The sequence below is a fragment of the Camelus dromedarius genome, chromosome 2 (genome assembly GCF_036321535.1).
Source record: "Camelus dromedarius isolate mCamDro1 chromosome 2, mCamDro1.pat, whole genome shotgun sequence".
Classification (NCBI taxonomy): Eukaryota; Metazoa; Chordata; class Mammalia; order Artiodactyla; family Camelidae; genus Camelus; species Camelus dromedarius.
This window is the reverse complement of record NC_087437.1, coordinates 80013130-80038663: the sequence shown is the minus strand read 5'-3', so window position 1 is coordinate 80038663 and position 25534 is coordinate 80013130. Positions and strand designations below refer to the sequence as shown.

Below are 25534 nucleotides of genomic sequence, written 5' to 3'. Positions count from 1 at the left end.
TAGAAATATGTGGTTCTTTAAAATTTAAATGGGTTAAAATATGAAGGGGAAGAATTAGCACATACAGCTATTTGTACAGTTGACCTCGTGTATATACTACATGATGGAAAAGACTGTAAGGAAGCACATCAAAAGGTTCACAGGGTTATTCATGCACAGTGGAACTGTGGATCATTCTGCTCTGACATTTCTCTTATTTTCCAGAATTTCTATAATGATTGCATATTGATAATCTGGAATCTGGTCATCAGACTTTCTGTATGACTATGGCTTCAGCTTAGTCCTCCTTTCAGTTTTCTTCTTGGAAATTATAGCGACTGAAATGGGTAACTAAAAAAAGTCGTCCAAATACCATTTGCAGTGAAACTAGGAGGAACAGAAAACCTAGAAATCCCAAAGTATGTGTTAATGTGGATAAAAGTGGTTAAGATCAAGACAAAACAGTGCAGGGAAAAGCTTGCAGAAAGCAGTGTGGGAAGAGGTGGCAGGAGGAACAGGGAAGAAAAGTGAATGCTGAGGGGCCCCCGTGGCACAGATCCCAGAAAGCCCCAGGAAGAAGGCACACCTGCAGGAACAGAGGGGCACAAGCTAACTTAATCGAGAAAAAAGGGCTAAACAACAAACCCACAGAATACCAAAGGAAGGGGGAGATCCACATGGAAATGAGGAGGGTACGGCCCCACCAGGTATTACAGGTAATAGAAGCCCTAATGCTATTAAAGGGACATGTACTATGTGAGGACAGACACATAGATAAAAATTTAGAACAGGAGAGAAACCGATTCAAAATGTGGAAATTTACCGTATGATAGAGTGTGATACCATACAAATCAGTGGCATTAACAGAGATGTTTTAAAACAGTGCTGGACAGTAAAATAACTATAAGAAAAAATAGCACAGAATCTGTGCTTCACTCAATATACCATGATGAACTTTAAATAGATTATTAATTTAAATGTAAAAACTACACTTTTAAAAGTGGTAGAAGAAAACATGCAACGTAGCTTTAGAACATTGGAGTAGGAAAACCGTCTTCAGCCCACATACTAGAAACCATAAAATAAAATATTGAAAAATAAATTAAATAAAAATAAAATTTCTGTGTGCAGACACACACACTGTGAAGACTGTCCAAAGCCGAACAGAGGAAAACCATTTACAACTTACATAACAAACAAGGAGCTACATTTCCTAAAAACAAAAATTTACAGGAATCAGAAGGAAATGGCCAAGAACACAATAAAAATTGGGGCAAAGAAACAATTTTCAGATAAAGAAACACAAATGGCTCTAATAAACATGAAGGGATGCACATATTCATTCACACTAAGTAAAAGGCAAATTAAAACTATATGGTGATATTTTATTGTTCCTATTAAATAGGGAACAATTCAAAATTTTATGCATACGCTTTGTTGATGTAACTCAGAGAGAGAGTGATTTTTTCATATGTTACTGGCGGAGTACAAAACGCAACAATCTTTATAGAGGGCAATGTGGCAAAATCTGTTAAATGATCCTGCAGATAAATAGATGTATTGTAAGGCTATTCATTACTACTTTGTAAAATACAAAAGAGTCAAAACAATTCAAATATACATAAATAAGACCCTGGCCAAATAAATTCTGACACATGTGCATGATGAAGTAATATACAACTATGGAAAAAAAACTAAGGAGGCTCTCTAAATTTTGATTAGGAAAAATCTCTAAGCTAGATTGCTAAATTTAAAAAGGCATGGTACAAAAAAATACAGTGTGCTATCATTTGTCAGCACAAGAAGGGAGAACACTGAGAATATTACTTCTGCTTCTATTTGCGTATGTCCTATGGAGATGCAGTGACGTGTGAGATCACTTGGGTTTGCATGTGGACGTGGAATAGCATGCACAAGGGCAAAATGAGGCGAAAGACTTTTTACTGTATATATTTTATACTGTTTGAGTTTTTGAACTGTGTGAAAGTATAATTCCTCTAAAATTTGACAGTAATCTTTAATCAGAAACTGATCTGTTTAAATTTTATGATCAAGGTCACCCTTGTCACATCTGTCGAGTTGGCTTATTCTCTTATTAAATATCTGTTACACGGCATAATTTTGTTAACTCTTAATGTAATGGAGTACTCTTAGTATTGCAGAATTAACTTACAAGTCATGGTGGGTTGGTACTTCCCAGTAATATCCTGTTATCATATTCCCTAAAATATAGCTGTGACAAAGATCCTCAGACCACCGTCATTGAAAATGGCAGAAGCCAACGGGGCCGCTTTTCCTTTGAAGTGTTCCGGTTCGTGAAACACAAGAATCAGAAGATGTCCACCGTCTTCCTGCACTGTGCGACGAAGCTCTGCAGGGCTGATGACTGCCCCTTCCTTATGCCAGTATGTTTTTAGCAACTTTATTCTGAGCTGTTGAACTGATCCAAGCTGGAAGGTTATCAAGTGTTAGGAACTAATTTCTCCGTAGAAAGTGAGTACGCAGCAGTGTGCTTGAAGAAGGATTTTTTTTCATTCATCCAGTAAAGATTTATTGAGTGCCTACTTTGTGCTAGGCATTATCCTGGGAATACAGAGACCTGTGCATGAGTTCTGAATTCACTTGGCTTATCCCTTAGGAGAATGAGATGGTCATGGAAGAAAGTAAGACAAAAATGTTTTGGTGCAAAGGCAGACGTATACGTGGGTTGTGGTAAGAGGCACTATTCACCATGGTCAGAGAAATGAAGCAGGAGAGGCTGGGAGGCGTGGTGGAAGGGATGCAACTCAAGTGGTGACTCTGAAAACAGATGAACCCCAAAGGGCAAAATCAAGTGTGAGAGACAGTCCATGCCAAAGGATGCTCAAAGTCACAGACACATGACAAAGAGCAACCAGGGGCTTCTAGTCCTTGAGCAGGGGTGCGGAGCGGAGCAGAGGACGATGAGAAAACCTGGGATGCGGGCAGGGCCAGCACTGGAAAGTTAGATTAGGAATCCCTCGGATTAAAAATTAAAAGCTGTGAAAAGTGTGGATCTGGACTCTGTACTGCCACCACTAAAATATAGATACATTTACTAGTGAAGAAAAAAAATTCTATTTCTGACAAGCCCCTTAGAAGGTTCCATTAGTATTCTCACCTGAGAAAAATGCAGTCATGTTTTTTGATTTGAAATAGCCTTAATGTGTTTATAATTATACTCAAATTCACGCATTTCTTCACAATCATTGATTGCTTTAGTCCTAATTAGAAATATCACACGGGGTTAAATGGAGAGTCCACATTTCCTTGGCTCTGTCCTGACCAACATTTCAGGGGAAGATTTATTAAAGGCTTGAGAGAAATAAAAGTAGAAAAGTTTGATAAACACAGCTCTTTTTCAGGAGGGCAATTGAGCCATGTAAATTAATGAGGCAATGCACAATTACAACAGGAAGAAATAAGAAATGTGGCCCCAGCCAGGATAAGAAACACTGCAACAGTTATATGCAAAGTAGTTAAAATAAATGCACAGAAGTAAATGAATAAAATTAAACATTTGGTATCTCTTCCAAAAGAATCTGCATTCCAAATGGCCATAAAGAAACAATTGTGGGCTGGTGTGGAATTTCATTTATTTTCATTAACTCCTTAGATTTGTGGCCACAGAGAAAGGCGAGATGCGGGGAGGAGGACCACTTGGAGCCCCCAGAGTACTTCCGGCAACGCTGTCCTCTCTGCCGGCCCCATCATTACTCGGAGCGGTAAGAGTACTGCTCCTTTCCTGGTGGTAAAAGTGTTCCAGCATGGCTTGTTAGTTGTCTTCCAAGGAGAACTCAAAGTGGTTCCTAAAGAGTATTAATTAACTGTGAGGTGAGATAAACTGCTAGACAACTGTAATTTCACAATAGTTTTCTGTTTATTCAACTTACACATGACGGGCAATATTATCTTCATCACTTTTCCCTTTACACTCACACACACACACACACACTCACACACACACAAACACGCACGCACACATGTATACACTACTGGACATGTTATATTTTCCCATCCGGATCCACTCTGCCCTTCCCTGGCCCATGTGAACAGCATCCCCTGGCTGCCCCGGCTGAATAGTTTCTGGCTGCACTTGTCCAATAGGTGGCGCTGTCCGAGGATGAGTGTGAAGTCCATGCAGCTCTTGCCAGACAAGTCTCCCCATACTACTACTGAAAGTTCTGGAAACCTTCCCCGAACCCATAACTTGACTCTCTTGTGAATTCCCTCCATCTTTATAAGTAGTCCTATTAAACCTCCTTAAATTGCCTGTTTGGATACCATTTGCAATATCCCCACCAGTGCGCTCATTTGTGCTCATCAAGCTAGTGGACACACCTGTTCATACACATATATTCTCATGTGTACATTTGTGCATGCATTGTCACACACACTCTCCAAATGGGATATTGCTTAATGAGCATAAACCCAGAGACATACAGAATCAGCTGAATAAAACAGACATGCCTTATAAACAACACATACAGAAGTCTGAAAAACTGGTTCCGGTTCCAGCTTTTGTCCTAACAAGATGTAGGACTTGGGAGTTCACTTCTCTAGGCAAAAGTTTCTTCGTTTTAAAAATAAAGGTTTATAAAAGTAGCCTTTGATACTCTTTCTAACTCTATAGTTCTAAAGTTGTCTTGAAAAACACAGCAGAATTCTGATTTGGATTATACGCTAATAATTTTTTCTCTATTTTATATTAGCCACTATCATTATGTTTCAGTTAGATTATCTTTACCTTTTCTTCCACACCTCCTGTCCCACAATGAAAAGAAAGTTTTACCTGAAATGGGTAATTAAGCAAAAAGTCACTTGGGCCTGAAATCCAAACAATTGCTTTAATTATTCATTCATTACTGTTTGTGCAGACATATTATTATTTTAAAAATAGGCCCTTTAAAATGCAGAAGTTTATTAAATATGAAATTTCAAACTTAGCCCATGCTCCCTGAGGGTCTGATATGTTTTGAATGGTTTGAAAATGATTGATGTGTGGTTTGTCAAAGGCTCAATTCTTATCTCCATCAAGCTGTCAGAAATAGCTCATAGAATTACACTGCATGGAAACTCAGCTCTTGTTGCCAATAATTAGGAATACTTTGGGGTAGGCCCAATAAAAGAAAATAATCCATATTTCTGTGGAGCATATCTGGGGTCAGTTTGCTGTAAGAAAACAATGTTGAAAGTGACAACTCTCCATGTTGAGTAGATGACTTTTCCTCCTTATTAACTTCCTTACTTGAACCAAATCAAATTTAAATATTACAAATTGTAAATAATTTGCTAGTGATGATAATTTTATAACTGACTCAAAATTATTAAGACCTCCAAATCCCAGTAAAGATGGCCAAGTACAAGTTTCTAATCCTACCATAACTAACCAGCCATCCGAAGTTACCCCCCACAGCACGTCTAGTCATCCAAAATATCTATGCTCAAAACTCAAAGAGCTAATAATGCCTTTGATAACAATGCCTCTGATGTCTTGCCTGGATTTCTTCCTTTCCAATTTCCACCTGTTTCCACCTTGAAGATGACATTTATTTCCCAATGCACTAGGGTTATCTCTGTCACCTTGGTCTCTCCACCAGCAAAGCCTCCGAAGAATCGTGTTTAAACCTTCCAGTTCCCCTTGATTCTCCTCTCACTCTCTGTGGGTTTATTTCTGGTAATGTTCATAAATAGCAGTAAGGTGGTCCTTATTTTTGGATATCATGGTGGCCTCACCACCTAGAGGACCATGTGTAAAAATATTTACATTATAATACTATAATAATCCATGCAAAAACATTTATTTTAAATTCCATATAAACATAACTCAGGAATCAAGGTCTATCCATCCACAGGCAAGTTCTATGCAAACTTCATGTCCAGCTTAATGACCAGGGCTCCCTTCTTCACTTTACCTTTACCTTAGTTCCACTAGAATTTATCTCTGCCGATCCTGAGGCCGATTTTCGTAGACAAGTCCAATTTCAAGCTTAATTTGCTCTCTCAAAGCTCTCTGATACTTAGAATTTTTGCTGTTTGCTCATTGAACCACTCCTTCCACTAGATGTCTGGCTTAGGTCAATTTTAATAAATTGTTAAGCCTCAGAACTTCTGTTTTGCTTTGTTTTAATGAAATCAAATACTTGCTGTTTTTTTTCCTCCCCAACATTGTTAATCTTTTTTGTTAGTTGATTTAGGAAAATATTCACGTCCTCAAAATTCAAAATCCTCAAAATTCATGAGGTGTTCTTTTTAAGCTCTGAAATGCTAAAACTATTTGGTAGGGAAATGCTTATCGTTGGGTACAATTCTGGAAATTTAAAGGTACAGTCACTGGATAACAGTAGTACCTAATTTTTTTTAACATAAATTTCTACTCTTGTCCAACTCTGTTTTATGGGTAGCTAATAATTCATTCTAGCATGTTTATTTAGCCCCTGCATGGGACAGACACTTTGCTAGGAACTAGAGATACAGTAGAGAATAGGTCACGATCTTTGCCCTCTGGGATCAGCATTCAAAGGTGAAGATAGACTATTAACGGACATAACACAGTGGAGAGTAAAAAGTTCCAAGGCTCTCAACTTGAAATATGTGGTTCATTTTACTGCACAGTTAATTGAAGATTTAAAAAATAGTTTTCTTGTGCTCTGAAAGGAAAAATATTCATTCTGCATATATCTTTGCACTGATGTTCACTTTTCCCATTTATTTCAGCTGCTTATAAGAGAGAAAAGCAGAGAATGGCAGTTTATCTGCCACTTTTGGTTTTCAAACTGCCATGGTGTTGCTGCTATCACTTGCCTCCTGTGGGTCCTCGGCTAGCTATGTGTTTTGTTGAAGAGCTCACCAAATTTAGAATTCCAGTCTGTTTAAATTCCAGAGGTTTCTTTCAGTGTATATGTATATAAGACTAGCTTGGTCTGAGAGAAAAACAGAAGTGTGTGGTGATAGAAAGCTCCTCGAAAATGTCTAGCTCCCCTTTCTAGACAGCACTTTGATTTTCTTTTAATTGCAGTGATCCTAAAACTACAGGATACCAGACGCAGCAGATAACAGATAGAGTTGTTCTTGCTACCCTTATTCACTATCAAATACAGTTTCAAACAATATCCAAACATGACACACGCTGATTTCAGCCACCTGCCAAAGGTAGGATGCTTTCAGTTTGTCAGAGCCCTGGAACCTGGAGCGGGTGTGGCTCACTTGGCATTTTGTCCCCACATGGAGATTTTGTCCACAGCCAAGTCCTCGTGGGTGACACCTGGGATGGTCTTCTTACAGAAGTGCTGGTGGTAATGTAAGAAAGGAGGAGATATTCTGACTTCTTTTATTAACCTGAAATTGCAGAAAATGGTGGGGGCATCCATTATAGAACTTTTGCCTAATTTGGGACACATAAGAGGAAGCTTTCTATTCTTTAACATAAACCTTTTTTAAAGCAAATAAATGTGATTTCTAAACAAGGACTAACTTTTTAAAAGGAGTTTTAGAGCATTATATATTCTCCTCCATGTTCCAGTGAGGCACCTTGTCTTGGGAAAGGGGCACACAGATCTTTTAGATGAATTAGTCACAGTTGCGCATCCCATCTATTTACATGAGAAAGAATTGTCCTTATAGGGTGATGTTGGTGGGAGGTTAGGATTTTCTCAAGGATGCCCTATAATGAAAATTTGTATTTTTTTTCTTTTTGTCCTACAGCAGTGTACTGCACCATTCTAAATAATCCTATGAATAAGTGCTCTATGTATTTTGGACTTTGTACTTCAGGATCAAACAGCAGAACCGTCATTTCTGCCAAGACTCATGTCTGAAAAGAAATGGCATCAGATGTTTTATAAATATCTCACCAGCTTCTCCCATCAGTTGTTTCAAATACTAATCCTGAAGTTATGTAGTTTGAGATATTCATCTCTTACACTAAAAATATTTCCCATACTTTTATAGTTTATATTATTTTAGAAAAAGGACTCTGAAGCTGAGCTTTTATTTAAGCATATGTTTGCTTTGTCATGGTGGCTGTGACAGATGGAGATTTCTCCATCTGCAAAATGGGGGTAGCAGTAATAGCTAAACCATATGGCAGTTATGAGAATTAAATGTGATAACATATGAGATAGGACTTTGTAAACAGTATGGCATTACACACATTAATTGTAATAATATTTATACTCTAGAATCAGTCAACTGCACACATTTTATGGTTCAAATAACAAACACAGACACATATACACCCATGTTTTTAAACGCAAATATAAAACCTACTCTTTGTACAATCTCAAGGGTTGATTGCTGTATGATTACAAAATGGGTAACAAAAATTGGGAAACCAAGTGAATGTGTTCGTTGCGTCTATTGCGTTTGCCAGGGAAAAGTGAAAAATCAACAGCTTCAGTCTTTAACAGATGCAAATAAAACCACAATTCAATCTCAGGAGTCATGTTTTCCTTTCATTTAGTCATTAAGTGTGAATTTATCCTCTTGGAACTTAAAATGATGTTTTTGCAGATTATGATGGGCAAATTGACAATACTTAAAATAGAGTGGCACTAAATAATGAATATTTCTCTGTAACAGAATAACAAATGACAGGTTATAGGGCTCTAAAAAATGTAATAGCTGTTCACAGTTCCTGCCCCCACTAACATAACTGGAGAGAGAATGATGAAGCAAAGTCGGCAGGAAAGAATACAGCACAGCGCATTTTGTGATTATATTTGTGTGCCCAGGGCAGCGGCAGGGCATGGGCTTGGGGGAACGGACAGATGATAAAATCTCAGACATATGAAACAGGAAATGGGAAAGCAGATGGTTTAGGGGGATTTTCATTATTATTTTCCCCAGGAAGCTTGTACGTGAAGGTGAGGGGACATCTAGATAAAGAGTAATTACAGAATTATAACAAATGTAGGTAAATATTTGGAGTCACAATGCTTTTCTTTTCCTTTTTTCCCCCTCCAGATGAGACTCCAACCAACAATTCACAGCTTGGTAAGATAACTAACATATATTGAAAATGAAAGTATAATTTAAAAAAAATGTTAAGTATTTTTTGGTCATCAGTTACAAAGCTGTAGTCAACTACATGTAATGAGCCCTGATTTTACAAGTTTGTTATATTGTAAATCACAGTTTACTGAGGATTTCTGAGCTCATATGCAACCTGTTGGTCAATTTTTATAGCACTTTATAGATGATTTTTTTTGTCTGCCCAGGGAATACCAGGCCTCTAATATATACAATCCTTTGGCATTGAACTGAATTATAATCAAATAAACTATAGCACAATCCAGTCTCATGCTGTTATTCTGCAACATACTGATGAAAGATGCTTTGCAGATGTAAGTTGGAATAAGATGAGATCAATCTGATATTGGACCTTCCACTGTGTGTGATTATTACTTGCAGGTTCTCCAAACGAACCTCCTTTCCAGCTGAACGCCGTCACCAGTGCACTGATATCAGGGATGGTCGTTCTGGGAGTCACGAGCTTTACCCTTCTCCTGTGCTCACTGGCCCTTCTACACAGGAAGGCACCCACCAGCTTGGTGCTGAATGGCATACGAAACCCAGTCTTTGACTGACTGTAACAGGCTCTCGGGAGGCGTCACTGGCTGTATCGTGTGTAACTGCAGTCAGTGTTCTATCTGAATTGAATGCCAGCCAGCATTTGGTATTTGTAGGTTTGAGAGATTTCACAGTGTTGCTTGTCAGCATGACGTTAGTGAGAGAATTGTGATAATATTGCTCTTGTCACTTATGTTTGTGGTCAGCCCTATTTGTATGGCACCAGTGGGTATACTGACAATAAGCAAACACCATTCAGGACTTAGTTCTTAGTCATTATTTCACTTTATTTCAATTTTCTTTTGATTAGTGGTTTTATAGATAAAAGATAGGCATAGAAAAAAAAAGAATTTGTTGCATTTTATCCCTAAGCATTAAAACCTGTTGTGATGGCATTTAGATTTACATTTGTGGTCCTGAAATGAAAGTTGCTTTTTGTTTTTTTCCAGATAATTGCAGCTTGGGGATATGTTTTAATTGGAATGGCCAATTTAGACACCCGAGATTTAATTTCTCATTCTATGACCTCCTATGTTTTTGGCTGATTTCCATGTCTGAAGACATTCCTTTAAAAAAAGAAGAAGAAGAAGAAAAAAAACCTCTTAAAATGTATCTTAACCTGGGGGAAGCATCCATTTGTGTGGCAAACAGTAAAAATAGTCGTGAACTTCCAAAGGATACTAAGTGACCCTAGATCATTATTCATTTGCTCCAAACGGCTATGATCCATTTTCTCCTTCTGGTTCAAGTGGAACATCAGCACACGTTCACTCTGCTCCCGGGTAAACTACACCAGCTGCCATTGCAGCTGCGCTCCTGGCAGTGCAGCAACTGCCAAGACGATTCTTAATTCAGTAACCGTTACCTGGGAAAGCAGACAGCAGTCGTGGGAAGAGGCCGTTGGCCCCACACACAAGCACGGCGTTCCTGTTTGCATTTTTAACAACCTAGGTTCCTTTTTTCTTTTTTTTTTTTTCTGTTTTTCTCCTAGAACAAAAGGAAACAGGTTAAATGTGCTTTGCAGAGCTTTGTTCGCATCTCTACAAAAAAAAAGATTCCCTTTCTTACAAATTTCTGATGCAGGTAAGACATACGGTCTGGAGGAAGCCTACCTTTTAAGGTGTCTTCTTGAAGGTGTCATGATTGCCATGGAATAAACAGTATTTTCCTCTAGCAGTAAACTGCGAAAAGCATTTTATCCTTTATCCGTTTTTCAAAAAGTTTCAAAAGCCAAGTTTTAAGCCTATATTCTTACCAAGAAACAATCTTTCCTTTGTTCAATCTAGCCTTTGCGCAACTGAACACATAAAAGGATTCAGTGACAAACACCAGAACCCGGGATGCACAGCTACTAAAAGTGCCATTTTTCACATAAACATTGCTGTAGAGATGAATTTCCGTTTAACATTTGTGACCCATTGTTCAGGACTTAATTAATTTACTGAACTACATGCAGATCACTATGCAATTTTAGATTTGTTTCGAATGAAGTGCCTATGCTCTGAAGTTAATAATTAAATCAATCGTCAAATCAAAAAACACCTTTTCTCCAATTTGCCCGACTAGTTCAGAAGAAAATATTTGTATTGCAATAATCAGCTGTATAATTGCCTCAACTTCTTCTTTCAAGGTGTAGACACAGCCAAAGGGAAATGGCATCTGGAAAGTCTCCAGTTAATTTCTTCAATGTAACAAGGTCTAACACTTAAAAAGCGAATCTCCTCTTCCTCATGTTACTTAAAAATAACTTTGAAGTGACCATTCTGAACTTTATCTGTGTTAGCAAATTTATTTACTAATTTAAAGGGGAAAATCCTACAGAAAAAAAAAAATGGACCATGCCACTTATGTGACCCTCTGTATACATGGATAGTATTGAAATATCCTGGTAAATCTATTTCAGATACTTTAAGTGAATTGCCATTGATCCGAGGATTAAATCCTGTGAATAGGACACTATATCACTGAAACTGGTTTGTCAGTTTGATTTTTGTGCTTTGGGGATAATTACTGTTTCAGCTGTTAACCTGTTAAATTCTATACACCATTTTATAAAACTAAATAATGGACGTATCATTTTGCAAGCAACTTAAATCTCATATATTTTTTGCTACCCTTTCATCATAAATGGGAGATCCACAGCTCTAGTGAGACAAGCCAGGTTTGCTTTATATAGCTTTGTTCTTACAGACCTGCAGTTATAGGTTGTACTGAGTTATAGTGTGAAATTATTACACAATTATTATAGTGTGAAAAAAAACCTTACAAAATATGTGCAAATGTTCCTTCAGTTTTAATACCTCAAACTGTTTTTTTTTTTTTTTTTTTTTACACTTCAGGGGTAAGGTCTGATGACATGTAAACAATGATTGTTTAATAAAGTAATTGTAAATGAATATCTTTAAAACAGTGGCCTTTTCTTGTTTTTTTTTTTTTTTTTTGTTGTTGTTGTTGTTTTCTTGTCTTTAAGATAGTTCTCCATCCTCCTCTCAACATTCTTGTCAGCTGTGGAAAATGTGAGGCAGTGAACTTCTTGAAGTGAGAAAAAAACAGGAGAACAAGTAGGTGGGAGATACTTGTTTGTGAACACTCATGAGGCATAGGGTGAAGACATCTCAGAGGACCTGGCAGGAGAGAATTGTCCCAGGATGGGGAGGCTTCTATCCTGACAGCGGGGGCTATGAGGCTAGCAAACATTTGCTTTCATTTTATATTTATAAGAAAAATAGCAAGCTGACCATAGATCAATTGCTTTTGCAAGTAAGATTCCTCAATTATTTATAAGTGGGGAGACATTTAATACAAAACAATCCAAATTTGTAATTTAGAAAAAAATATACTTGGGTTGTAAATGAAGCAAACACCAGGGTTAGCTGGTGTATTAGCCCTGGTTCTCCAGAGAAAAAGAACTAATAGGATGTATGTATATACAGAGATTTATTTTAAGGAATTGGTTCACGTGATTATGGAGGTGACAAGTCCCAAGATCCGCAGTGGACAAACCGGAGACCCAAGAGAGCTGGTGATGTATGTCCAGTCTGAAAGCCAGCAGGCTCAAGACCCCAGGAAGAGCTCTTGTTTCAGTTCTAGTCCTGAGGAAGGAATAAACTGGTGTCCCGGTTAGAAAGGCAGTCAGGTGGGAGTAATTCCCTCTTAGTTACGGGAAGGTTAGCCTTTTTTGTTCTATTCAGACTTTCAGCTGATTAAATGGGTCCACTCACATTAGGGAGGGCAATCTGCTTTACTCATTCATTCAAATGTTAGGTCTCATCCAGAAACATCCTACAGACACACCCAGAGTAATGTCTGACCAAATGTCTGGGCCATCCTTGGCCCCAGTCAAGTTGACACAAAATGAACCATCACAACTGGCAGATTTGTAAACACACTATCAATATGTATCACGCTGCTAACATACTGAAACATAAAGGGAATTAATAATAAAAGTATTACAAAACGTAACAGTTTCCACATGAAATGATTTTGAAATATTTAATGTCTGGAGGCAGGGCTTGTGGGCAGAGTCCTCTTTTATAGTAGTTAAAAGGATGGATCAAATAGAAAAAAGACAGGGCCATGAGTAGATGGTGAGTAGTGTGTTCCAAAATTGCCCTGCATTAGCCCACATTATCAGGAGAAACAGGGCAGAAGGAATCCTAGCATCAAAGTCCTGGTTCGACCTATGTCCTGCAGCATTGGTGCTGAGGGTGCTGGTAGCCACGGCGTGGAGGGAGTGGTGAAGTTAGCAGTGACAACAGACCAGAAACAGGGAAGAACATCAGGCAGCAAAGCGGAGACAATGGGGAGCAAGTGCACCAGGGGAAGTGCTGGACCCTGGGAGGAGAGGCAGCTTCTTTGGTAGCAGTTTCTACCTAGTTCACTGATAGAAACAAAAACAAGCCTCTGGTTGCTGTTACCCATATTCCTCATGATGGTGACTTGTCTTGTCAAAGAAAATGCAAACTGGAAAAACATAAATTAGGTTTTCATGTTTGTGAGAGTATCTTGCCTGGTAGCTTGTAAAAAGTGTCAGTCTTTGCAAATTTGAAGAATAGGGGAGAACTAAAATAACCTTGATTAATGCCCCTTTTTGCTGAGATAGCCAGGAGACAATTGGTTTGGGGAGCATCTCTTCATGGGTACTAGACATATTATTTGGAAATCTCTGTTCAGTAAACTTCATTTAAAAATGCTTTGTATTCTTGGCAAAGTGAAATTGAGAACTCAGATGATTATCTGCCCTGTCAAACCTCCAATTCCCTTTTGCCTCAAGTATCTGGATAGGTTTTGTTTTACTTAAATGGCCAACATAATTACCTCATTTTCCCTTTCATTTTCTATGTTGAAAAGAGAAGTAACATCATTATATGAAGGTTTAATCAAAGGCAACCTGGCCCAAATTTTGAGGTTAGTTTCCAGCAGGAGCATAGCTGTATTAGAATTGCCCGAAGCAGAATCTACTACTGGATAATCCTGCTGGTTTGGCTAATCAGCTGACGTTGGAAGCACCTGGGAGAGTGTGTGACAATTTCATGCAACTCTGACTCAAAGTTATACAGATCCTGAAGCTATTTCTCCTCTGGTATGTAGTTTTGCAAATTCAGAAATTATTTACCACTTGGGGATTGGACCTGATTTTATTTTATAAGCTATTGTTTTGCTAACATATATTTTGTTGTTTATAAAATGAGATGGCAGAGAATGATGCAGAGTCCTGGTGAGAGAGAATTGAACCCAGCCATCTCTCTTAAATCCTGTGGAGATAAATCACAATCTTTTTGCATCACCCTCACTCTTGAAACACAATATGGAGCATTAAAAGATTTACTAAAACTTTAATGCTTTTTTTCCAGTTTGTCAATGGATCCGTAACGAGAATTTCTCTTACTTCTTACTCCCCCATCTCTGGTCCCACACTAGCCCTTGTCCTATGGTCCAAAATGGAGAAGGGTCCCAAGTAGAGGCAAAGTAGAGGCAAAGATGGTCAGACACCATCAATAGTTTAAGGAAATTTCCTGGAAGCTGCCACAGGAGACTTCCTTGTACTTCACTGGCCAGAACTCCGTCACACAGTCACAGTACCACAAGGGTGTCTTGGGAACTCTGGGTATCTGTGTGTCCAGCTGTCACCAGAGGATCTGACTTAAACCCATGTTACTCAAATAGGGTCATCATTTTACTCACAGCTTTAAAACATTAGATACATTGATTTATGTACAAGGATGTTATATATAATAATATGTAAATATATAAAATCAGTTATAGAAAACCTCTACCCAGTGGGAAAACGCTTATGCTATAATATAAAAAGAAAAAAGCAGAATACAGAAACATATATATAACATGAGCACATAGAAAAGCAACAGGAAGGAAATTGATCAAAAGATTAACTATGGTCAGTTAGGAAAAATAATTGATTTTTATATTAGTCTTCTTATATTACTCTCTAGCATGTTTTATTTCTTTCTTTTTGAGAAACTATCCAGATAATTTAAACCAGAAAGGAATTTTAGTGGTATGGTAATTTGGAAGTTGAGGAAAATGTTTTGTCTATATTACTGAAATAATTGTATCAGTTCTCAGCTTTATTTCAGCTACTGAAAAACAAATTCTTTGTATCTAATCTAATGAGCATATACAGCAAGAAAACAGAAATCCAAACCTGAGAGACAGTGAAAATGCAACTGCTTTGTTTATTCCTAAGCGACTAACATTTTACTCAACATGCAAATAGTCTGCAATGCACTTTAGATTATACGGTGGCAGACACTAAGCAGGTTTGAGAGAACTCTGGCTTCTATTGACAGCAATGGATGAGCTCTCTGACTCATTGTTTTTCAGTTGTGCATTTGTTTTGCCCACATCACTAGCATTTATTATGGTCACACAGCCAGGCTCACTCCGACACTGAGTTTGTGCTCTGGGAAATGGCTGAGAAGCATCATCGTCTTCATTATGTCAGCCATGAAAATTATGTTTGTCTGTTCTCTCTGGAGTTGATGGCTGGAATGTTGGAAAACAGTATCAAGGCATTTTCCCTCTCACCCTGAGGGAAAAAAAAACAACACATGCCAGCATTATTTTTTTATTTTACTAATAACCTGTTTTCCCCTTGCCCTTTAGAGCTGAGAAAAGCTGCATGTAATGAATGCTTATTTGTACATAAAGGCAATTTCCAGAATAAGGATAATGCCACTGCCTGTCAATTCTTGAGAGAAATGGCACATGAAACAGACAGAGAAATTCTCCAGATTACTCCCTTTTGTTGAATGCTACTCATATTTTGAAGTAAACAAATAACCACTTTCTGTGCATTTTCACCTCACCCCATCGCCCCATCAGAACAGTGATAATTGCTTTGTGGACTCTTCGTCTTCCCTCCATTACCTACTAAGTACCCCTTGGAAGGGGGTGGCCAGGACGGCACTGTAAATACAGCTCTGAGTTCTCAATTCCCGCAGATCTGAGCAAAAAGGCTGCAGCAGCTTCTCTCCCTTAACTCATGAACTTTATGTGTTCAATTTTTTTCCTCAAAAAGGGATCTTCCCTCAAAATGGCAACCAGCGAAAGATCTTTATACATACATACATGGTCTGAAATAATGCCTTGAAGACTGTGGTTTTTCCCACATTGTCAACTGTAGGGTTCAAAGGGGTCGCATCTGGCCTCAGCTTAAAGATCATCATTTTTCTTTCTTCAGAGGGGATTAAGAAAATAACAGAGCCAAGGGTAGCACATCGATGTGTCCATTTGGCTCTTCAGTTCAAATTACGTCCCCCAGTACCTAAACTCCGTACTAACTCTAAATGGAAGGCAAGAAGCAAAGCCTAATGTGCTGTTTTAAATGTAGGTGGAAGAGAAGACGTTGAGGCTAAATTTTAAAACCACACCAAGATATATTCATTCTGCTGTCACATTTAAATAATGCTCACATTAAATAATTGTTCCAAAGGAACTGTCAAGATGAAACAGTCAGTTACAGCTTCCCCGAGCTGAGCTCTGACATCTATAAAAGTCTACGGCTCACAGTGAAGCTATGAAAATAATTTTTTAAAAAACTCATTTGCAAAACATGAGCAAAACCTTATTTCTGTCTGATATTGGCGGAAAAATGAGCATGTTTTATAGTATTGATTAGACGAAGCTTTTGAGATTATATTGATCATGCAGGGCTAGCCCAAAGGATCTGAGCCAGGTGGGACAAAATTGAGTTTTGAGGACCTGTGCATAAATTGCAAAGGTATAGGCGTTGTAGCTTTAACTTTTAGCCTAGATATCATCTTTATCTGTGCTTCTTTTGCTCAGGGAAAACGTGGGACTGACTATGAAAGGCAGAAGCTCTTACTCAGTGCTTAGAGCCTCTTGGGGGTCGTCTTGACGTCGAGGGACTGAGCACTTTGCTTGTGAAGCAGGTTGCTCACTCCAGAGAGGTGATATGGGATTATGGCCAGCACTGGTGTGCCGTTAAGAGAAAAATAATTGGAAACTTGTGATAACTCTAGGACCCTTGTCCTCCACGTGTGGTCCCCTGGCCCTCTCCGTCAGTTTTACCTGGTAACTTGTCAGAAATGCAGTTTCTCAGAACCCCGTTCAGATGTACTCATGCAGAAACTCTGGGAGTGGAGCCCCAGAGTTTCTATTGAGCAGGACGTCAGTTGATTCTGCTGCCTGTTAAAGTTTAAGAACCACTACTCTGGAATAAGATCGAAGGCAATTCCAGAAAGCTGAAAAGAGATCACCATAGACAGGTGACATCATCTGTCTGTCCCCAAACAGAAAGAAGGAGCCACTCCTTCCTGGAGTCTAGTGCTGGAAATGCACCTCCGTGAGGAAATCAATCTGTTTTCTTCTGTCAGTGTTTTGACCTAAATGGTTACACTTTTTTTTTTTTTTTTGAATGATCACCAGGGCTGATTCAGCTGACCTGGCTGGGCAGGTGTGTACTTTCTTTCTCATGTCTCCTTGTTTATTATCTATGCTTAGTATTTTATATGCTGAGTTAAAGGGGATGAACGTTTCAAATTGAGAAAGATGTTCTTTGGTCAGACATCCACACATCTCAGTTCCTCTGTGTCATGTTCCCCAAGGACAGAAAATGCTCCAGGACATGGAAAATTTCTACTGTTTAAATTGTGTAGAGTTGGTCTCTAGAAATATTTGTAGTGGAAAAAAAAAAAAAAACCTGTGCTTTGGAATCAGACAGACCTATTTGAGTCACAGTCTGTCCCTCGTTAGCCATGTGACTTTGAGGAAGTCATTTAGCTTCTTTGAACCGCAGCTTCCTCATCTATGAAGTGAAGAGTCTCATACCAACTTCTTGGATTCATTTGAGGACCAGGGATACTCTATGCAAAGGCCTGGCACCTGGTAGGTGTTAGACCTTCCACTTTCCCGGACTTTCCCTTATTACTGCACCCGCTCTTTGCCATTCCTAGGGTTTCTGACTTAGTTTGTTTCTACACAGCATGGTGGATGGTTAGAGCATGGGCCATGGGGCAGCACACCTGGGTTTGAATCCCAGTTCTGAAATATATCTTTGTTTTCCTCATGTGCACAAACCGAAAAGCACTACTACTTACCTTCACAAGTTGTTCTAAGGAATAAATGAGTACAGAGTGCTCATCAAATGACTGACAGTAAGCACGCCATTCATGTCAGCTGTTACTGTTACCCCCATTCCTCAGCCCTGTTGTGACTTCACTTTCTTCCTTATTCTGCTTGTACCTTAAAAATAGTACTTTAGTGGGAAAAAAAATCTGTTCATTCATTCATTCAGCAAATATTTTTGAGGCTCTACCACATGAAAGGACTTGAGCCCAGATAGATCTCTGCCGCAAGTTTTTGAAGATAGATTTGCGTTTATCACTTACTGCTCCTCCAAGTTAGTTTCCTAATCTGGAAAATGGGGATAATAATAATTCTTTCTGTATCCATGTTAGAGTGTTGTAAATAAAATGAGGTAGTAAAGGGGATGCCAAAAACTGAAATGGAAAGCTTCCAGGCCTTATGGTAATCAAACCATAAACAGCTCCTCAAAGAGCACAGCATCGAGGCGGAGGAATACAGCCACTGCTCCTGTTTTCCAGACGCAGCCCCCAGTCTCCTGTTTGTTTTTGTTCTTTAGCACTCTGAGTAGGATGGGATGAGGGAGAAGAACAATCCATTTAACAAGTATGAAATAAATAAGTCGAAGGACCAAATTCACAAGGTTTTCCTCTTTTCAGGGACTTAAACTAAATCTCTAGGCACTGCTTCAAATATGTTGTGTATTACCAAGGTTATTTGGTGGGAAGAATGTTTATCTGCCACCAGGATTACCCCCTGAAAACAAGAACTCGATTTTTGAGCACATTTGAGCGTTGAGGGAAGTGCAGGTCCTTGCCTGCGCCAGGCTGCCGTACTCTGGGTTCCTGCAGATCCGTCTCAGAGCCAAGGGGACAAAGCTGGCTGGGATGGGGCCCCTTCTCCATCAGGGTCATGATGCTAGGGTCTTAGGTTCGTCTTGCTGCTCCTCAGACCCATTGCCCCTGGATGTCTGGGTGTCCGTCAGGCTGCTCTCTTTCCTGGTACCTGTCACCTCTCATGACTGAACTCCAGTTCTAATCCCTGACTTGTTCTCCACTTTCTTGACATCCTGCATAGCCCTTTCCTCTGCCTCTATTGCTATCAGTTGCTACCAGGTCCTGTCCTGCTAGAACAAGAATCATGAGCTGCAATTCTTCCGACCAGAGTGTCTCCAGTATTGGAAGATTCCTCTTCTGGGTCTCCCCTGTCTCCCCTGTGGAATTTTACACCAGCCCAGGTCATGTCGAAGTCTGCCCAAGGTTTGATTTTGAATTTTAGGTGGTTGGCCTCCTGCCAGGGAGCCAGTGGCCGTGGGTTCTTAACCATGCTTCTTTGTAGCTTCTTTCTCTCACGCTGTAGTCTGCTGAGCAGTGGTGGCATCTGACAGCCTGGATCATGTGGGTCAAGACAAGGGATCTTTTAAAGAGAAAAAGGGTCATTTCAGACTTCCCTAGACAGCAATTCAAAAGAGCCAGGACTTTCAAATCATAAAATTTCTAAGAAGACAAGCAAAAATATTGTTAATTAAATGTTTAATCTTTATTAGAGCTAGCATATTAATTTTAAGTAGTTTTAATTTACAGTATAGCACAATCATGTATCCGTTGTAGCACAGAGTGCCCTCTCGTATAATCAATGCGTGTAGAATATTTATGCTCATTTTATTGGACTCTGGGCATAATTTTAGTATTGAATATATGGAAGGATTTTATGCTTGTTTTTATGACATTGTTGGCTTAAGCTAGCCTTACTTTTATGCCAAGTCTCTTGCCAAGAACACAGCTCTTAATCTCAACATTGTTTCAATGGGAAAATACATAAATACACTTTCATGAACATTTGCTTGTCTATAATCTCAATAAAGCTAATGGACAGATACCTAGATTTTTTTTCATTCTGTTGGGACTCTTTTTTCCTTGTGTTTCCCTTTTAGGATAATGATTTTCCTTCAGGTTATGTGACTGTGTTATGTGATGCTTAAGTCTTTTACTATGAATGAAGCACTCATTTTCTTGAGATAGAAAATTCTCAGGAAACGAATGTCTTAAAAAGTGCACATATGTGTATGTATGTATAAGTGTTATTACAACCAAACCAATCCTTAAGTAGAAAACAATTTCAATTTAAAAGAAAGCTATTGAAATAGAAAATAAAAGTTGATTTTACCCATCTCTGTTTTTTATTGTTAGTACTTTAACTCTTCTCTCAGTGTATTTCAATTCGCAGCCTCGTTCAGAGATCTAGATTTTATTTGGCCAGTGAGGCCTGAAAATCCTCTCCCTGATCATCTGGAACAAGATGGAACCTGACAGGTATAGCTGCAGTGCATAATGCCCTCAACAACCTTGAACATCTGGTGGTCGGTAGCAACGTAAGTCATACCCAGGGTCTTAGGTAAGACGCAAAGCAGGAAGTGATATGTTATAAGTAATACATTATAGAAAAAATGTTGAACAAAAAGTTGAGCATTCACTTTGGCAAATCATAATCTCCCAAAATTTCCATTGGATTCCTTTTGGTTGAGCTTTATTAATTTCCTGTAAGAAATGCAATAAGCATCTTTTCTACTTCATGTCTCATACTACTTTAATATAATAACATTTTAATAAAAATAGTATAATTACCTGTGGAAACATATGCATTGTAACTTTAAGTTTTCTGCTTTTGGAGAGAGGATAACTGTTAAGCCTAACCATGAGGACAGGTTAAGACAGCAATAAATGTAATTTGTTATTTTAAAATGCCCACTTTTAGACTTTATATAATAAACTATACATGCTAGAATAATAAGATCTCATAAACAGCAAACACTTAATCATCTTTTGTTTGTTATTGAAAACTTTTCATTTTATGCCAGTTGTTGTCTTAATATATTGTAAGATGCCAAACCTCACCATAATTTTTTCATACTAATGAAAATCATATAAATTTAGAAACTATTTTATTTCATCCATGCAATGTTCATTTCAGTCCGAAGAAAGCAAACATTTCCCACGCACACAGTGAATCTCTGTTAGTCCCATTTTAAGCTTGTCAGGTATTCTGATTTCAATCCTATTTGACCAATTTAAATTGCAATTCAAATGGTTAGATTCTAGCATTAGATTTTAATTACCTTCAATTCTATCAGAGTGGGTTCCAGCCCTTTGTAGCAAATTCATTTCCTGCTTAACCGGAAAGACAATGCTCTTTAAACAGGCTTTTCCTGGATACTAGTGCTTGCTTTCCCTGGAAAGAAATTGTTCTCACACACTCTGCTGTTTATTTCCTCTTATTCCAGGACAAATTTTTGAATAAAATAAATAACACACACCATGCAAGGAAAAGACAAGATGAGAAACATGATAATATTCACTTCATGAAAAAACATGCTCATCATTTCTTTAATGTATGTGTGGATTAAATATATTAAAATCCACATATATTAAAATATATTAACTCCACTGAGTGGATTTGTCATTTTAACTAGGATACATGAATGCTCCAAATAGTAAGACTCTGCACCTTTAAACCTTTCTTTGCATAGGTCATTTCAAATACAAGCTTTCTCTAGAGAAAATAATTGTGTAATTAAATAAAGTACATAGAAGAAAAGAAATCCTCACTAGTGGCCTGTGATTTCAAGCACAGCATAGATTAAAAATCAGAGACCCCTTTTGAAGTGTGCACGTGTATAGTTATTTGAAATACATTGTAGAAGATGTAGCAATTGAAAGTTTCATTTTTACTTCTGATTTAAGCTGTCACCAGGCATTTCTGGACGAGTCACTAATTGCTTCATGCCTCCAAGGGCCCGCTTAGTGCACTGAAGCAGTAACCTTCGAAGTGGTCCTACTGATCAGGAAGATTTAAGTTAGGCCCCAGAAGAAACCCACAATAGCATATACAGGAGTGCTAAAGTCAGGCATGCTGGAAAGGTCTTTGTGACTGCATGTAATAATTTTGGGAATACAAATATTGTCATATGTGAATAGGCGGATAAGGAACATGATTTCCTTTCCTCAACGCTTGAAGGATTTTCGATGTAATCAGTGACTAAAAGTGAAGGTGACTCTATTATGATGCTGCAGCATCTTGACAGAAAAGCTTCCCATTATTTGTACACCATTTTAACCAGATTCTAGTGTAGTGAGAGATTGCCAATTTCTTTCAATGGGATCTGTTGCCATTATAATCAAATCTGATGGGTTCTTGGCTCATTTTTAAAAGGAAGGACTGTTTACCCTTGAATAAAATAAGGAATAACCTAAAAAAAGAGTCAAATTAAAATTTTTATGAGATCTGCATCTCTCACATGATACATGCAGATATAAACAAAGAACGTACTGCTGGGCCTGCCACAGACCAGTATTACGGAAGGTACTACAGGCAAAAGTGGTTGATAGCTTTGGAGTCAGATGGGTCTTGGCTCTGCCACTTGCCAGCTGTGTGATCTTGAGCAGACTTCTTAATGTCCCCTGAACCTCAGCTTTCTTATCTATGAAATGGGGTGACCACAAGTAGCTGTGAGGATTAGATGAGGTTGTCTAATATACATTCTCAGCCCAGGGCCTAATGCTTAGTGTGTCCTCAATATGTTGGTGGCGGTGATGATGAGGAACAGCTCTCAACTCACACTGAAGTCCTTTGACAGCTTCACCATGGTCCACATTCAAGCAGTAGTCAGCTCCTTTTCTGCCTCTACAAAGCTACAACATCTGTGCTTTGTTTTTAGTCCTACCTTTCTGCCCTGTATCAAGCTGCATTCGAATGAGGCTGTGTGTGAGAGTGAGAGAACTTTGTAGATTCCAACACCCTAAAGAATTATTGGTTATTTTTAACATTTTATTGGAACTTACTAGAACTGCAGTAATTAATTAACTGGTATCTTTGCCTCTAGTCAGTACACATTCTAATCCATTCTTAACAGTGCTGCCACAGGTACCTTTGGAAGCATCTCTTTTTAAATGACTCCCTTCTTCAAACACTATCCATTGCCCCTAGGCATGATGGACTGCAGTCTACAGGAAGTGGGTCATTGTCTCTCTCTATAACCTTGTCTTCCAACATTTCCCCTCAAATACCACTAATACTCTGCTTTCCAGCACTTCAGAAAGATGCCCTTCTATAAATCTGTTCTAACATTGCCTTAGACGAATAGTTTATTATTAATTAATTAATTTTTTTTTACTGTTTAAAGATTTTATTTATTAAGGTATAATTGAGATATATCATATTCATTGATGAAGGCAAAGGGTTGTTTCCATATCTTGGCTGTTGCAAATAATGCTGCAGTAAACATGAGGGTGCGAATATCTTTTTGAGTTAATGTTTTTGCTTTCTTTTGATAAATACCCAGACGTGGAATGGCTGGATCATATGCTAACTACATTTTTAATTTTTTAAAGAAACTTCGTACTGCTTTCCTTAGCAGCTGCAATGGTTTCCATTCCATTGTGTACATAGTAGATAACTCTTTGATTGGATAAACATTGATTGAACAAATTTTTGTATGCCTTCTCTCAGTACCAAATGGTCTGTTACTCTTTGGATTACTTAAATTCCTATCCTCCAAGGCTCTACTTAATTTTTTTTTTTTTTAAGTTTAGGTTTCTTGTATCTCTCAGGTAGGAATCAACCTCTCCCGCCTTGTTCTCTATTTTCCAGACTATATTCATATCCACCCTTTCATCTCAGTTTGCCATTTACAGCACAACCTGAGAAGTCAGGAGGGCGAGGACTGGGTTACTATTTTCCCTCCACCCTCCACAGTGACTAGTGGAAGACCTTTCACAAGGAAGGTGCTAAGTCAGGAAAAAAAAAGTTTTGTCTTTTTCTCTATAGGTGTATTTGCTAAATCTACACTGTATTAAAGGAACAGAGAAACAAAACATAGAGCAGCAGCTGAATTAAAAAAAAAAAAAACACCCAACCCCCGCCCCAGAGAAGACAGATGGGCTTTGATGCTCCCTTCTCTTTTTTCATGTGCTCCTCTTAGGCTGTACATTCTTTTGATGTTTATTGTAACCAGAATTCACTAGGATAAAAATGGTAGGTGAAGGTCATGGATGAAAGATGGAAGGAGAACAAAGTTTCTCCCCAAACCGAAATTCCACTGTGGACCAAGTCTTTGTTCTGAAGTGTTTTACTAAGACCTGTGACACATCCTCACTGTCATACAGCAACAACAAAAAAGCACATTCATAACTCTGAAATTCTGTTGCTGTTGGATGACAACTTGTATTAGCCTGACCTGGTCAGTCTGGTATTCAGAGTAAAGTGAAAATTCATCACAGAACAACATAGCATTTTACCAATGGCCATTCTTCTCACTCTGTGCATCCTATCTCTACCCCAATATTTTATGGTTCTCTTTAGTCCCCAATTGCTTTTTTTGTGTGAGATGTTCAAGATTGAAAGATGCAGTTAGAAAACACTTTCATGGCTTTCAACATCACCAGCATGCAGAATTATCAGTCTTTACAACATCTACCAATCAGGCAACATTGAGAAGATCGCATCAGGCTTCTCAAATCTTCTTTTATCCTTCATATAAATCACAGGACCCTAGTGTGAACTGTGCAGGAGATGTAATGGGAAGGGTCGTTGGGGGATCACAGTATTGATAGCTGTGGGCAAGATACCATTACAAGTGTCATACCTTCGATAGAGTAATTAACTGGATAAATTGGCTAAATAGTATTTTCCCTTTAAGGATTTTAAAATCCAGTCTGAGCCATTCATCTTTCTAAATAAATGAATGAAATTGGTCAGCAGCTACAGCTGCATCTCGCTCTATGGACAGTAAAAACTAGACATCTTTTACCGTGAGGAATGCATGATCTTAATTCTTCCTGTTTTAAGTTCCAATTTAAACATAAGATTAGCTGGACAGAAGGAAAATGAAAATATACTGATTCTCAAATTAGCAATGACGCTGCGCCAAATGAGTATGTTCGTTGTTGGCAGATTGCTTGACTGACAAACTAAATTGGAGTGGGGAAAGCATTGCCTTTTTTTTTCCGTGTGTCAGAATGTTGTTCTGGGTTCCTTGGTTCCTGAAATGACTCTACGATGAGGACTTTCATTCTCCTGACATCGCACAAGTTTTACTTTGCGATCTGATTGGAGAGAGAGATGCATTGAGCGCTTTTGTTTCTGTGACCAACTCCTCTCCTTTCATTTAAAGTTGCGTTAAACACAGTTTACAAGGGTATTCAAATCACGCAGGTTTTCCTTTTAAAGTTTTCCACTTGACAGACCAGAGCAACCATACCATAGCTACCTTGCTATCTGTACTGAAGCCACTGTTTCAGGAAGATACTGCCTGCAAAACTGCTGCTAGCTATGAAATGAATAAAATATCAATGCCGAGCTGCTAGGTACACACCAGATGTAACCAGGTTTTCTGGAAACCATGCCC

At 38.4% G+C, this 25534-nt stretch overlaps 1 protein-coding gene across 2 annotated transcripts in view; it reads left to right on the top strand.

The window, feature by feature from the left end:
* Window positions 1–11895, top strand: part of ZPLD1 (zona pellucida like domain containing 1) — a 291846-nt gene extending 279951 nt beyond the window's left edge. Inside the window, exons 8-11 of one of the 2 annotated variants that reach the window (XM_064495786.1) lie at window positions 2213–2384; window positions 3614–3722; window positions 8962–8991; window positions 10017–11895. In XM_064495786.1, coding sequence (XP_064351856.1) covers window positions 2213–2384; window positions 3614–3722; window positions 8962–8991; window positions 10017–10255 — 550 coding nt within the window. In that variant the 3' untranslated portion in view covers window positions 10256–11895. Of the gene's footprint in view, window positions 1–2212; window positions 2385–3613; window positions 3723–8961; window positions 8992–9408 lie in introns of both variants that reach the window. The other variant, XM_010978421.3, reaches the window with a different exon arrangement.
* The last annotated feature ends 13639 nt before the right edge of the window (window positions 11896–25534 follow it).